A 16,709-nucleotide genomic window follows, 5' to 3' on the forward strand; every position below is an offset into this window, starting at 1 on the left:
CACGTTGTAAAATGGGATCAAAGGATACCACAGCATGCAATATTGTGACATACTGCACATAACAGCAGTACTGTCACGCAAAGAGAAACATTCATAATATAACAATCACAACTACCATCTACTTTGGCAAAGGTATTAAAAGTGAAAAGGGAATGGCCCATGAAAACAGAAATATACCACTGTACCCATTTGAAAAAGACATCACACACAGGCCCACAAGCAAGGGGTCAAAAAAAGCCAAAGTTGGGCAGTAAAGCACAAAGATACAATAAAATACTGTTTAAATAACATAAAGATAATACACTCCCTAACTAGTAGAAAACATGAGAGATGTTTTAGACTTAATGTATAATCAAATTAATAAAATGCTAAGTATTCAGGTTCTCCTTCTACATAGACATAAATGATTTTTACTGTTTTTGTTTATCCTCTGGAAATGAATCACTGATGTTTTCACCTAAAGTGTTCACTACTGGCTATGCATACAGACACCTACAGTTTATGTCATCCCCTGCAACCCACACAAAGGTGATCCCAAGCATAACTATTGTTTCTTAAACCTGTGCAGTGGTAACATACTGAAAACTGCAGTTTTCCTCTGCAATTTTGACAGATATGTAGTTTACACAAAAGTTACTATATCAAAAGTTCTTTCCTACTCTGGCATTGAAATCACCAAGGATAATGATCTTATCATCTGCAGAAATCTTTTGGGTAAGGCGGTGCACGTCGGTGTAAAATTTATCTTTTTCAGCAGGGTCAGCTTGGAGAGTTGGGATATATATACTAAAGAGGACAACATGTTGCTTGTTGTGTAGTGGAAAGCGCAGGGAGATAATGTGGTCAGAGTGACCTGTTGGCAGATTTTCAAGTTTAGGAACGATAGAGTTTTTGATTGTGAAGCCAACTCCTGAAAGATGCCTTTTGGTTCTGGGTTTACCTGACCAAAAGAGTGTGTAACCGGCACCATGTTCTCTAAGGCTGCCTTCCTCGTGAAGACGGATTTCACTGAGAGTAGCAATGTCGATGTTGAGACGTGATAGTTCGTGGGCAATTAGGACAGAGCGACGCTCAGGACGTCCGCTATCCACAGAATCAAGCATGGTTCTGACCTTCCAGCATGCTAGAGTTAATTTAGGTACACCTTTGGAGGCAGGTGCATGCCTTTGTCTTTTGATCCTTGTGCAACCGCATGGGAAGAAGATGCCCGTTGGCCTGCAGTTAACCAACCGGGTGAAGAGGGAGATGAGCTTTGGTTAGGCCTCCTTTTCTAGGCCCCTCTCCGAGTGGAGCAAGCAGTGCTCTCCTTGAAAAAGCCTGCTTGGTCATTCAGGATGCTGCCGAACGAGACTGTCATCTCCAGTCAGTCTCTAATGACCAATGTCCTGCACTGCCTGCATGCAGGGTTGGGTCTGCGGCTTCCAGAGCACCTTTCACCTGCCGTTTCAACCCTCGCCTGTGGCTACAGGGCTTTGCAAATGTGGGTAGAAAACCTTCGAGCCTGCGCAGTGGATTTTTTTAGGTGAGATGCAGTATGCATGGAACTGAACCCACCCTTTAATCCTAAGGTTCATCTGCCAGGGCCGAGCAAGCTTGGACGGTGGCAGTGAGGTCCTCAGGACGTAGGTTTAATAGAGTAACCTTCTCTTAGATGGATGGCCTTACAGGGCTAAACGTAAACATAACTGGTCTACGCTGGCCTCCAATCGGGAGGTCTGGAGACACGCTATCTTTAACGCTGCTGATGCTTTTGAGAACGCACGCAGGATCACTCTTGAGGAGAAAAGACAACGCAGAAAGAATCGTGTCTTGCAGAATATACCACCTAAGGAGTCTTTCTGCTGTGCCTTTTGTAACTGGACATGTCTATCTCATATTGGCCTTTTAGCCACCAGCACGCTTGTAACAAACGTGGGTAGAGCCCTTCTCAAATCTTCGTTCGCGAAGCCCAGCCATGATGATGACTATATCAAAACATCATCTCAAACCAGGTTACTGGCAGTCAGAACTACAGAAGATATGAACAGGTTAGCTGTTAAAATCTACAGTTTATCAATATGGCCTTGCTCCTTTGCTGCCTTACAATGCCTCACAAATTGCACAACCATCTGCTACTGAACCTCCATCTCAACACATTTGTCTGCTCCTTGCTGGTATAATTCCTCATGTAAACTATGTCTACACCTCTCTACTTGCCTTCTCCCTGTTCCAGCTACACCGTTCATTGGTGAAGGACACGTGTTTCCTCTCTACTGCCAGTTTTCAGGTACAGTTTCACCAAGAAAACTTTCCAATACAGTCAAACCACCCTTTGTCAATCAGCCAACTTCAGTACTGCACCACAGAGACGCATATATTTCTGTAGGAGGCACATTCAGCAGAACATCAGGCTAAGGTGGTTGACAATATTTGGCAATCAAAGCCTGGGATGTGTGTGCTGCTTTTCAGCCTCTGTCCAGGTTAAAAAGCAGGAGCTGTTCCATACCTGCTCCTGTCCACAAGGAAACGTTTTGTGAATCTATGTTTATGCAGATATGAATTACAATTAGGTTTGCCAGACATATCAGTTGACACTTTGGTTGTGGTTGAGCCGAGGCACCATCAGAATTTAAAATCTGTAAGGAAAGAGCTGCTTTAGGAGACAAACACATTTATTGTCTTCATTACTTGGAATAAAATACTGTTTGATACCTTGTCTAGTGCCACAGGAAAGCACTATTGATATGCTATCTTATCTTTTTCAGATCCCTTCCGCCATCCTCAAGAGCAAACAGATGGCTAACTACAATGAGTAGGTTCCACCCACATACAAATTCAAAGGAAAACAAAGAACTACTCACTTTACAGTCACTGCTTCTCTCTGAACTGTTCCATGCCTGAGGACGTCAGTTTACCTTACGCTTCCCCCTGGCAGAGTACAGTTCTGGTCTTCCCTGAGCTCTGAATGGCAGCTGGGAGCACATTGTTCTTCACAGTTCATGATAAAGTAAAAGCAGAGGCTATACACAGCCCTGTGGCCCTTCATGAATGCAAAAAGTACTCCAGGCTTCTACACACAAGGCACAGAAACACACATCCTGACCCACATGCAACAGCTTGAAGAGCAAGTTATCTCTACTGCTTTCTAGTACACAACTGCCTTTCACAATCCTGAAGTGAGCTATTGGCTTTGTTTAATTCAACTAGATTTCTTATATCTACAGACAGAAAAAAATAGTATTTTTGTGTACAATATTCCTCTTAGCACTAAAAAAACATTACAGAGGTTCACATCAACAAATAGGAATGCAATCAATGACAAACCCAAAATACTTCAGAATAATATTACATTACAGTACATCTAGCAGCTTAGTAAAACACAGCACACACAGACTAGGAAACATTCTAAAATAGAAAAAAGATTTCCTTTACCTTAGAAGTCCTTATATCCCAAGCTTTAACTTCTGGGCTGAACCCTCCACAAAGGAAAATATTTGACTCTGTAGGGTGAAACTTGAGCGCACTGATCCTAAACTCTGTTTTGCTGCTAAATATCTGCTTCCCTAAAATAAAGTGAAAAGTGGAGATTAAAATTTAAGCAGAAAATGAAATATGTTATTCATTTCGATTTAGTTTGAAAGATATCAAGGTTGTCAAAGGTGAACATGCTTATATTAACACATTTCAAGTATCTGGGGCTACTCTAACTTAATGATAATAGAAGACAACTCACTAGTTTCTGTCCACATGAGACTGCTCTTGCTTATGGGCCTCTGCACCACTGACTGCTTCCTACTGAAAGGAGAGAACGAGTGGTTTCCCACACTAAGGAGAGGAGTTCCATCAAGGTCCCAGTTCAGACAACATGCAGGAATAAATCTACAAATCCAATGGCTGAATGTTTCCTTACAGAGATGACAGTCTTTGTTTCAGTGAGACAAAAATAACTAGAACAAAACATTGCCTGTACAGAAATACCACATCTCAGTCTATATTACAATTCTTGAGTTGTTTACTTATCTTTGTGTAAAGGTAGGACTGAAACTTCATCATGAAAGTAGGAAATAATTTGCATACCATCATATGAAGGCTGTTCCCATGGATACACTGTTCTCAACATTTAATTGTGTACACTAATCTCCACAGGATCCTGTGGTTGGTATCAAATGGATTGTCAACACTTTTGAAGGCAGCAGAATTCAGCTAGGTTATTTTATAGAACTTTTCCACAGTCCACTGCTTTCTTTCATCCTAACAAATTCATTATATTAATGTACACTCACTGAAATAAATTTTTGGAACAGCAGCAGGGACCAAGATAAATATATCTGCTCATTTTCACAATATCAACTGTGATTTATATTCTACATAGCACATGTAAAGATCTACATTAAATAAAGTTACTGCTTTAAGCCACATGAGGTGCAGAAGTAAAAAAAAAAAAGAAAAAATCCTTTAAAATACTATGGCAAAAGCTTCTTAAAATATACTTTAATCTACATTTTTTGCAAGTGATGGGTGTCTTAAAATAGGCTTTCTTAAACAACAGAAAATACTTTCAGCTAAAAACATTACTGACAGATGTAAATACTTACTGTTAGGTGTACAATACTGAAAATCATTCATATAGATTTTTTATGCTTATTTCATGATCTGGGGCCAATTTATTTTACCTCATCACCAGTTCCATTTTCTCCATCTGCAGAACTCAGTTTACACAGTCAAGAGGCTAAAACTTGTCAAATTATTTATTTATTCAGTTTAATGATGAGGAGAGAAAGATTTTACTTCATCTCGTGCTCATCAAGCTAACAGCGGCAAGGCAGAGGAGAGTGGTTTTGTATGTGAATACTGGTATTTGTAGGGGATTTTTGTCCTTTTAAAAATGATTCTCCACTGATTGCCCATGCAAGATCTAAAGAGTCGCTCTGTCACTACTAAGTGAAACACTTCATTTAGTCCATAAGTTTCTTCCCCAAAATGAGAAAAGAAGTCATAAGGGTAGCAGAGGTTCCCTCAACAAGTCATATCTAACAGTGACCATCTCTTGCCATGGGAGCTTTCAGTTGCCCAACAGCTAAAGGAGAAAAAAAAGACTCCACAGGGAAAGAAGAAAGTATTAAAATCATCAGTTATAGAAACAACAAGATATTGCTCTCATGTACACCACTATCAGGCGTCATTTGTGGGGGCTTTAGAAAAGCCACTCATCCACAGCACTTGAGAAAATACTGAATTTCCCCATGGAGGCTCACTAGTCAGTTTAATAGCATTTTGCTCCCAAAGGAATTTGGTTCCTACTAGTTCCCAGCTTAATAAAAACTCCAGGAGTATAATCAACAAGTTTTCGATGGGACTACAGCCAGAAATAAGCATAAATGCAGCCTATCTGTACTAATCCTGCCACACAACTTAATAAAGGACACATCAAGTGACCACTGTTCTCCACAAGGTGTGTTGTCCAAACAGCATTAGACGTATACATAACTGATCCAGTGGAACTCAGCATTTAACCTTTTGACAAACACTGCCTTTACTTTGTTTTTACCTACACAAGACTTCTGAAAACTGCTTTTTCTATAATGTGTATTCATGTTCTCCAGCCTAAGACACAAGAAAACCAATCAAAAAGATGTGCATTAAATTCAAGATGTGTTTCATCTACTAACTACAAGCTGCTACCTTTTCCACAGAAAGATTGATTTAACATAATTTGTTATTAATTAGTCAATTTTTCAATTTTATCCCCAGCTGCTTCCAAATAATTCAATCATTCACCTGATATTTTCTCCAGAAACTAAAATGCTCCTATTTCCTACTCTGTCTGACCCTGTTTTAAAGAGAAATGGGCACTGTATTTGCCCTTTTCTTGTCTTCTAGAGGCTGTCATTTATCCCAAAGCTCTCAGCGACAGTCACTAATATAATTAAAACATAATGATCTCAGTGTTATGAATTCTACATTGCAGTGTAATAATAAATAAAATAAATGCAAACAATTAGAATCTTATTCACCTCTATACTCTTTATGTCCTTCTTTTTCCTATTTTAAGCTGCTACCTTACCATTTAATGCAGATATTAATCATTAATCTTACACACTCAGGCTCTCCAATTAGTACTTTGAAATACAACTCTCTCTCTTGTCCTCTCACTCCCCAAAGTGAAATTCAATCAAATATCTTTTTTTTGGAAACTGAGTACAGTGTTCTGAAGAGTTTGACATTATTAGATGTATACATTAATTTCATTTTACTGCCATGTCACAGAAGAGAAGCAAGACTGGAATGTAGATGAGCTAAGCAGCAGTAAACATACTCAAAAGGGGAGGATCACAACGTTAGAGAAAGGAAACCCTCCTATTGCCAGATTTAAAATTTATGCACAATACACTTGCAGAACTTCAGAAATTCAGGAAAAATATCCATCTGAGAGGTGGAACAGATCAGTGCAGATGATGATGGAGCAAATTAGCTCACGCCATTCAGTAATTTGAAAGAATGGGTTCAACTCTTAGCCCTTTTCTGTACAAATTTTATTTAGTGTGTTATACTACTATGAGCAGAATTTGCTGCTTTCCCTGCTATGATGGAACTATCCCTGCAGCTTAGGAAATCCAGCTACAGTGTTTGCTAGAGATCCTCCTACACCTTTCTGAAAATGGTTATTTACAGTTATGTATATTTTTTTTACAATTATTCAGTTTATTAACACCAAATATTCAACTTGGGGGGGCCTTATTTTATATACTGTAAAAGGTGGCCTTTGAGCAGAAGACTCCCTTATCCATAACAAAGGTGTAATTCAGCAAGATTGTATATACCCTTATTGTGTATATATTTATCACATTTTCATTCCTATAGGCAGCATTACAAAGATTCAACCAACTCATAGCCTAGAAAATTATGTCTTCTGAAAATCTCTTTGGCTAATTGAAGGAAAATCCATACCACATATCATTTTCTTGTACAAGAGGCTGTTATTCCAAAGCAGAAAGCAAATTTTCCTCTCAATCTTTAATTTTCACAATTTCAGTAACAATATATCCTATATTTTTGCAGTGTGTTTTACAGTCTTTAAAGGCTTTAATTCAATTCTTCATGCACTAAAGGCTCACCACGCACATACACAGGATGGAAAAAAATCTTAAAAATACACTGAATGTATGTTTCTGCATTTTTATGTAGCAGCCTACTGTGAAACTGCTCAACTGTGAAATCAGATGTTTTAAAGGCTATTTAACATTGTGAATTTTTCACAGAACATCAGCACAGTTACCAAGCTCAGGATGCTTCTGTACCTGTTTTTAGTGGTCCTCAGGTTCACACACCTACCTGCATAACCCAAAAACATTTACTTTCTTACTCTAATCTGTGAAGAAAAGTGAAGCCTGAGACTTAGGAGGACATGAGAGCAATCTTGCTAAGCAGAACGGATTTCCCTACTGTGTTTACAAAAAGACATAAGACAATATATACAAAAAAATTTCATTACACAGTCTCTCTCATGCACAATAGTAAGAAAAAACATTAGATTGATCAGATATAATTCATTCTCAGCAAATCAGTGCTGGCTGTTACATCTCCATTCACTGTCTTGATGTGCTCACAAATGGCTTTATTATTTTTTCAAGAATCAAAGTTATATTAACTACATGTTTTTCCTAATTTTTTCCCCTACATATTCACAAGTTCACAGCATACAAAGATGCTTGAAATAATAAATCATTTTATCTTTTAATCTTTAAAATGTCCCCAAAAGAAATACTTTTCTCTCTTCTTTTTGCAAAGACTTCACATCAGTGAGTATAAAAAGCAAAATGCTGTTATCTCCTAGCTGGAGAGTGACCTCTAAACTATATTCAACATATTTCATAAAACTGCTGAATCTTGGGGGAAACATCTGACCTTGTATCAAGGGTGTTTGCATGCACTCAAAAGAAAAAAAAAAAAAAAAAAAAAACAAAAAAAAAAATATCAATCAACTGGGCTTTCTTCTGAGGTATCATATTAAACCTTACTGCATTTTAAAACATACTATCTAAATAGTAGTGCGAGAGAAAGGGAGGAACAGAAGAAAGTCACAGCTCTCCTGAAGTAATGTTTAGGTATGAGAACTAAAACTCCTGCGTGAAAAATACAATTACATTGCTATATCTATAGGACTACCAAATTAGAATAGAAAAAAATATATAGAAAAGAAAATTAGAACCATCCTCTTGGAGGTACAAAATGTTCCATTAAGAAACTCTCTCTCCCATTATAACTCTGCGGAAATGATAGCTGAAATCAAGCTCAGTTCACGAACTAAAATACAACTGCAGCATTTGGTAACGTAGGAAATGTGCCAAAATTTCTTGGAACATTCCCTCTGTCATAATATTAAAGAAATGAAAAGTATCTACAATATGCAAATAGTAACAACCCAGCCAATGTTCTGCCTATGCTATTATACCAATTCATTTGTGACTAATGAAAAATCCACTGATGAATAAAACATACATTCCAAAAATAAAATAGTTATAAATAAATTTTAAAAATACAATTACCCTTCTAAAGTTGGTAGAGCATCTCCATTACATCTGGACACAACAGAAGGTAAATGTCAAATGTACTTGACCTAGAATTGTTTTAAAAGGAATTTTTTTCAGTGCTCTCTGAATATAACTCTATTTACTACTCTGTAAATAATGAAGTGTCTGGACTATCAATAGTAGAAAATGACTGTGAGTGTGGTGTTATTAAAGATGAACAAAACCAGAGAGTCTGAGACTGCTGCATTATTATCACATTCGTTAAACCATTCAAAAGGCTTTATTTTTATAAAGAAATAATGTATATAAAATAGAAAAATGAAAAAAAATATTAACTCACACCAGGCAGCACATCTGCAGTTTTTGGATCTACCAATATTTATGAAACTCCATACTGCAGTACTGAACTTGCTTCATGCAAAGTGCAACCACAGAACCACTCATGTGAATGACTCATGAATAACCTTGAGTTCCTTAAACATTTTATGCATATTTTGGATCAGACCCATAATTCTGAATGTTTACAATGGCTTTTAAGAAAACCATGTTTGTGGAGAGTCTTATCTTGACATCCTGGTGCTAGGACCATTGAAGATAATAAATGACAATCTACAAAAATTGAGTTTAAAAAAAGACTTGCACAACATCTATTTTCAACCAAACCAGGACAAGAAAACTCCTTGTACCTCATTAACTTGAATTCTTCTTCATAGTATCATGCAGGTTGGACTCATCTAATCCAAATCCCTATTTTAATTAGGTCCAGTTGCAGCAAGTTGGACTGAAGTCCACAGCTTCTCTTAACAGCCTGGTTTAGTGTTTGATGACCCTTGAGTTGAGCCAACAAGTTTTTGTGTTTCTATATTTGTCCTTTGCCTTTTATCCTTTCATTGCACATCTCTGAGAAGAGCCTGGCATCATTTTCTCTGTGTCCTAGGTAAATACTTCCTAATTTGGCCTGGAATGAAGTAGTTGTCCTTTGCTGCAAGAGAGCAGTGCTGATTCATATTCAGCACCACAGCTCCCAGGTATTTTTCTGCAAAGCTGCTTGCTAGCCAGTTTATCACCAGCCTGTTCTGTTGCACAGGATTACTCCATTCCAGATGCAGGACTTTGCATTTGTCCTTGTTGAACTTCATGAGACTCCTATCAGCCCATTGTTTTTTGCTTGCAGCATCTTAGATATTCTTATACATAAGAACTTTCATTAAATACACATGACAAGGGCAGGAGGTCTGATGGTGTAAAACTGCAGGATAGGATTTCAGGACGTGTTTTCTATCCTTATATGAGGATTTCTACGCCAATGACAAAAATTCTGTTTCATGATTAATGGGATTTCAGTGTTTGTTTCTATTCTGATGTTGTTCAGATCATAGAGATTAAAAAAATTCACTCCAGAAAATGCAATAATTTAGGACAAGGGATACTCAAACTGAAGTCCAATCTTAGAAACAAAATTTCCTGGGGAATTTATTCCAGCACTGTTCGTAAAAATTATGCTGGCACATTCCTTAGAGGAATGTCATAACTAGCTCTCATCAGACCCGTAACAATTAGCCAGACAACAATTTAGATTTAATAGGGCAGAAACTATGTTCCTAAAGAAAACCAACAGAAAATTACAAAAAAAAAAAAAAAAGAAAAGGCACCTGAGCAACTCAATACCATGCATGTACTTAGCTGTATTTGCAACCTTTCCTAAGCTTTTAAAATAATTCTCTTCAGACCATTAGGTTTCTTTTAGTGAAGGACATGTAACAATTTTTATAACACAGATGTAATATATAAAATTTGCACTGAAAACAAAGATAAGAAGGATTAGATTTTAGCAAACAACACAGGAAAAGTGTTGAACCAGAACAAAATATACAAGATACAAGAGCACAGAGCCTTAAAGAGAGCATTATTATTTATAAAATCCCATTGGCATGCGTTTACTGCATTTAAACATGCTAGTAGTTAGTTCAGACTAGCAATGGAAAGTAATTAAGACTGAAGTCCAAAAAGGTATCTGAAAATCCTCTGTGAAAGAGCAGTTCTAACATCTATCTGAAGTTAATCAAAGAAGAAATCATCTCAGCACTGATGAAGAGTGAGGAAGAATGAATGATTCAGTGAACTAATGTAAATCAAAATCTTATAGCTGCCTTCGTGTTTTTCAAATGGAAATGAGGCTTTTTATATCAAATTGATTTGGATTCCAGAGGCAAATTGCTCACCCTGTTTCTCTGAAAGGAACTGACTGAAATTCATGAAAAGAAGAGTAACTTTACAACAGGGAAGGAACCCAGAAATTGCCTTGCATGCGTAGGAAATCAGAATAAAATTCTGATCACTCATATTACACTTTTCCAAATGAGGTGTGTATCACTGAAAGTCAGGTCCAAACATCAACATGACAACTGCAGTTCAGAGAAAGTACAAGGGCTCCTGTGTTCTTTATATAAGGCAATAATGAATATCTGGTATTTCCAAGGGTATAAGCATTCATTTTATACATATAGTTTATTTAAGAAGCTACAAACACTACGTAACTCACCCATCAATAAGGAAAGAACCATTTATAAACTTATCTGCTTTGAAACGTAGTAAATATGTCTTGTTACTGTTGTCACTTCCTAGAGCAGTATAAATGAACTACTACAATCAACTTAATCCAGATTACTATCCCATTACTGAATAGTTAAGTCAAAGAGATGCTAGACATTAAAGTATATGATTTAAATTACGTATCTTTGAAATTTGTGCTGTGATTTAATGAAATGAGATTTTTCCCACAGTAGTCCCTTCAAATGACTCAGACACATAAAATCTATACTACTGCTATAAATCCCATTAAAAAGACAGCCATTCTGTTTAGAATTTGTAAGCATCACAGACAAAAGTAAATCCACTTGGATTAGTAAAATTCAGTTATACGTGAGACTAGAAAGGTTGCTGTATTGAGACTGAAAATAAAAAAAAAGACAAGAAGTCTAACAAATTAATGACTTGATATATTAACCTCATGTACTAGTACATCAGATATATAAACCTCTTTTCTCATTAAAAAAACTGAATATTCTCAGAACATCAGTATTCCATAACATATTTTACATTCCCACACTACAGCAGCTCCCTTTCAGCCATCACTGAATTTAAATACTTCTGGTAAAACAATTGTTGAGAAAAATAAATTCTTAGAGCAAGGAAAAGAATATTTTTCTCATGTGAACAATATTCACAAACTTCCTTGGCCACTTTCCCAGTTCATCTGAATAGGATTTCTGCTCTCCAGATATTCACACACAATGTAGTCCTTGCTTTTATGTAAGAGAAAATCCTCTTAGACAAAATCTGCTGGTAATTTTTGTAAGAATTTTTACTGTAGTCTTACAAGAAATATTGCACCTTTGCAGGTGTTAAAGACTTAAAAATAAATTAAGTGAAAAACATAAAATGGCATCTCTTCCCTTGACAGAGTCCTATTTTGGACCTAATTCATTTACACACACACACACACACAGATGTCCTATTGTGCACAGCCCCAGTGAACACTGCTGTATGAATGCTGGTAACATACACAAAGGAGAGAAGAAATATAGCTAACAGAAGCACTACAGTTTGTGAAAGAGAAAAGAAGAGACAGCATCCAGGAAATTAGTTTTGTTAAGGTTACAACAATCAAATCCCAAATCAAATCCACAAATGTATCAAAGCAACCCAAGTTCAGTCTCAAGGTTTCATACTAGAATTTAAGTTTCTATACTCCTAATTAAGGTCCTGTTCAGAAAAAAACAAAAACAAAACAAACAAACAAAAATAAACAAACACCCAATTAACTTTAGGCACAAATTTAAAACCAAGCCAACTGAGAATGAGATATAAGCCTATATTTCAATTAACCATATGTATAAATGTAACTGAAGGCAGCTTTAAGAGGCTCCTCAAACACTTTAATAAATGACCATGACAGAGCATAAAAAATAAACATTTCATTCTGTTCATCTGTGTAGTATCTGACAACAGAAATTACATGTGATCGTGAAGTTAAAGATATTCCAGTTTTCTCAAATTTCTCCAACTACTCTTAATTGCTGATATACATTTTTTAAAGTAAGGACATGCTTCAAGAACTCTGAATTTCATGTACAGATTTTATCTATATAAGAAAGAATAAGGCTAACAAGATCCCAAGTTATCTGTACACAATAAGGACAGGGCTATAATGCACCTTTCATGACCTTTACCTGTTTCTATATCTGTTAAATGCAGTGTGGAATCAAAGCCCCCACTGAGGATCCTTCTTCCACAAGACGACCACTGGGCAGCTCGAACAGCACAGGAGTGACAGGAGTATGTTTTTAAACAGCAGCCTGTATCTACAGCATCCCATACCTTAAGAAGAAGGATAAGGACAGCTTTATAAAGAATCACAGTATTTTTTTCAATGTACTGATAAGTAGCTACAGCAAATCATTGCGGTTGAGAAAGCTTTGCATTCTGGAGTCATACCAGCTAAGCTGAAAAGATTGTTAGAAATAATTGCATGGTTGATTAGAATTAGGGTATTTTATTAACAAGGCACAAATCAGTAATACATTTTTATAACTTTTTTATTTCTTAAAATGTCTACATTGCCTGCAATGGCAATTCATGTTATACTTTCCCATTCATAATGCTGTCCTATCTCTACACAAATATGTATCCAAATACATTTTACCCTTAAATAATTTTTTTTCCAAATTTTTGTCTCTATCATATCTTGTTTTCCATCAAGTAAGAGGAATCCTGGCAGATTACAGCATTCATATCTGCCTATACATAGGTTTTTATCACATTTCTCACTGGCTGTGTAATTTTAAGTGGAATTTTACCTTAACTTCACTGAGGAAGCAGATAAGAATATTATCACACAGCCACATGGAGATTTTTAAGGATGGGTCTGAGTCCTCTCATTTTTCAGTTTCTTCTGGACAGAATTAGGTTGATGCTGAGCAGTTCTGAAAATCCTGTTCTACTAGTTATCCAATGGTTTTTAAGTATATAACAAGTAGCACTTTCAGAACATAAATCATCCTGCCCATATTTCAAAAAGGCACTTGTTTCCAAGTCATATATTTTAGAAAATATAACTACTTTGAATTTAGTTACCAAATATAGTTGACAGAAATTAAAAGCACATCCTTTTCCTAGTTTTATCTTTGCCATACTTTTAAGATAAAATTAGAAGTTCGGCAACAAATGACCCATATAAAGATCCAGTATGATCACTTCTGTGACAGAAGGCTAAATATCAGAGCTATTTTCCTATGAATATTCTTCTTCAGTAAAAGCTAGATTATGAAATACCTTATAATTGTACATTACAATACCTGTTGAGTTGAATAATAAAACAGAGAGCAAATGCTATAACCATACCTGTAAATCCTACAATTTCATTACTTCTAATATTAGTAGTACAAATAAATCAACACTTTGACACTACTTCATGATAATTTTATTGCAGTTACTGTAAACCCAAGGCAGTTTATTGCTTTAAAGTCACCATTTTACTTCATGGTAGTTCTCTTTGCAATAAGTCATTTTCATCCTGCAAAAACATGCAGAATGAAAACAACATTGTCTATAAGCTTGGAAAGTTATTCTGAATATTGGCAATTCTAATCAATTTCTCCATTCTAAGATTGTTTATATAATGCCAGGAACAGATTAGGCAACTAACAAAATCTCAGCAAATTACTTTTTTTTTTTAAATTGAGATGAAATTCAACCTTCATGTATGTTAACACAAGAGCAATGAAGTTAGTACTGAAAATACAATTAACTGCATGTTTGTGCATTTTAAAGGATGTTAAAAACAAAAACAACTTGGTAAATCAGAAAACCTAAGCAGATGTTTGCTTTCTTGAGGGAATAGCACAATTCACAATATAAGAGAATGTAAAGAGGGAGAAACAAGTGAGACTTTAGGTAATGCTTTTTTATCTTCAATTATATTTTCTTCTTACTGGACAAAAAGGACTTGCTGACAGTATCATTATTATATGATGCATACTCAGAAGAAAACATTCCATTATAGAAAATTATTTCATCAAAGGATCTTCTATCACGAAGCACAGTTCTGCAATGCAAAGCAACCAATTATCATTAATTACTTGAATAGCCAGTTAAGACGAACTGTGATGGCCATACCCTTAGCATTCTGCTCTATTCATAAGAAAAGAAATCAGGAAAATCTTAATATTAAACTGCTTTTGAAAGTAAGTTTCTCTGCTTTAATGAGTTTTACCGATTGTTTCAAGTTTCATAGTATTAAAAAAGGGTTAATTGTGTCTTAGAGGCTTTTAATATAAGAAAGCTAATGAATGAATTTAGATGAAAGGAAAATAGGTGGTACATGCTTCAGATATTTTCTGTCATGTTTTAGTGATTAAGTATGAAAACTCAATTTTCCCAAGAAGAGTAAAGTAAAGCAAGTTCAACAACAGCACTTCTGAGTTCCTGCTTCATTAAAACAAGCTGCACAAATGGAAAAAGCACATCCCTGAAAAAGCACGTTTCCCTCCATTATGTGACACTGAACAAGTGATCCACTCTTGTGGATGAGACCACTGACCACTCACAAGGGACAACTTTTACCATATTTCTCCCCGTTGTTTTCCTTTCCATCAGCTCTTTTCCGCCCAGGTAATGGTGCTGTTTCAATGCTTTCTGGAATTAGAGTCACATGGGCAAGGCAGTCTTGACTGAGGAAATTCACTTAGTTTACTGCCAATTAACGTAAACTTTATAAATATTATAAACAGTAACCAGTCCATCCTTTTTCCTTATAAGAATCCCAAAAACAATGAAATATGCAACTGTTATTAGAAAAATGATACATATTACCATATTACCTCCCCTAAATCTGTAATTATTAACTAATTAATTATCCAATATTGGAAAGAAATAAACAGCCAAGACTCAAAGCTTTGGAATTAGCCAGCTATTTTCAAAGATTTTCTTCAATGTCTTTCTGGCATTAAGGTATCACGAAAGCTGAAATTGCATTTTTTCCAATTTTATTAAAATTTGCTTTAATTTGTCAAACTGGTTCATATTTCACTACTAGTTCTTACTCTTTTGTACTTCACTATTTATAACATTGCATTTCCATTTCTTTTCCATCAATTGGTTTCATTTCATTTCTTCCCCTACTATAGAAAGTACGGTGATTACATAGTTATCTGCTAGGATTAATATATGGGGCCAAAATGGCAGGTACAAACAGCCAAGTGACAAAATTATACTAGAGACTTCTTTACAGAAGCAATTTTCTTTTTACTTTCTCTGAGGTACATTGTAATTCAATTGCTCTTTCACCTTCTCCATATTATTTGGAAATAAAGGCTTTAGGAGTTGCTTGCTTTCCTGTACAGATTAGAATTGTTGTGAAAATACTGTAACCTCTATTTTAGGTAACATAACCAGACCTCCTCACCCTTGTGATCAAAAGTTCACAAATCACATAAGCAACTACACAATATCAGAGATGAGATTTATTATAGATTATATGTTTCCAGGTCCTATTTTCTGACTGAAAGATTTGAGGAAAACAGCCTTTTAAAATAAAGTAGTTTGGGTTGAAGATAATAAAAACTCTCTTGGTAAGCCACAGAAGGAAGCACGAGAAGATAAGCACTTGATATTCAAGTAAATAGCAATCACACAAGAAGGTTACGAGGTCTGCTACCCTATCAACCAGCTCATAAGACACAAAAGAAAGGCTTTTATCTTACTGACCATCCAAACTAGGAATTCATTCCTCGAAAAAAAGTCACAATAACATAAACAGAGCAACCAAAGTAATAGAACTCATCAAGCATAGGTAGCCTGATAAAATAGGAACTGAGCACATCTCTTTCATTGCCATTCTATGATTATCTGTAATGCATTTGCCTTCAAGCAAATTAGATTGCAGAAAAGAAAATCTAGCAGCCTGACTTTTAGAAAGAGAAAGGTGCATCTATTCAAACAGGCAGTCACTAATTGCACAGTGAACCCGAGAACAGTAATTCAATTGTGATAAATTAGAGGTTGGAAGCGAGTATGAGGAATTAAGCTGTATGCATTTTGAATTTGCATGCAAAAAGGAGCTACAGCAGAGCCAGTCAAGAATACTAAACAAGAAATTAATTTCTGGAGCACATGTAATGAAATTAAAAACTTTTTAGT

At 35.8% G+C, this 16,709-nt stretch overlaps 1 protein-coding gene across 2 annotated transcripts in view; it reads right to left on the reverse strand.

The window, feature by feature from the left end:
- The window catches only part of WDR25 (WD repeat domain 25), an 87,093-nt gene that overhangs the window by 38,306 nt on the left and 32,078 nt on the right, over nucleotides 1-16,709 (reverse strand). For both annotated transcript variants that reach the window (XM_017807625.1, XM_017807624.1), the window contains exons 3-4: nucleotides 12,743-12,890; nucleotides 3,412-3,542 (exon numbers count right to left, since the gene is read on the reverse strand). In XM_017807625.1, coding sequence (XP_017663114.1) covers nucleotides 3,412-3,542; nucleotides 12,743-12,890 — 279 coding nt within the window. The remainder of the gene's footprint in view (nucleotides 1-3,411; nucleotides 3,543-12,742; nucleotides 12,891-16,709) is intronic.

Source organism: Lepidothrix coronata, unplaced genomic scaffold (genome assembly GCF_001604755.1).
Source record: "Lepidothrix coronata isolate B3197 unplaced genomic scaffold, Lepidothrix_coronata-1.0 Scaffold19, whole genome shotgun sequence".
NCBI classification, from domain to species: Eukaryota; Metazoa; Chordata; class Aves; order Passeriformes; family Pipridae; genus Lepidothrix; species Lepidothrix coronata.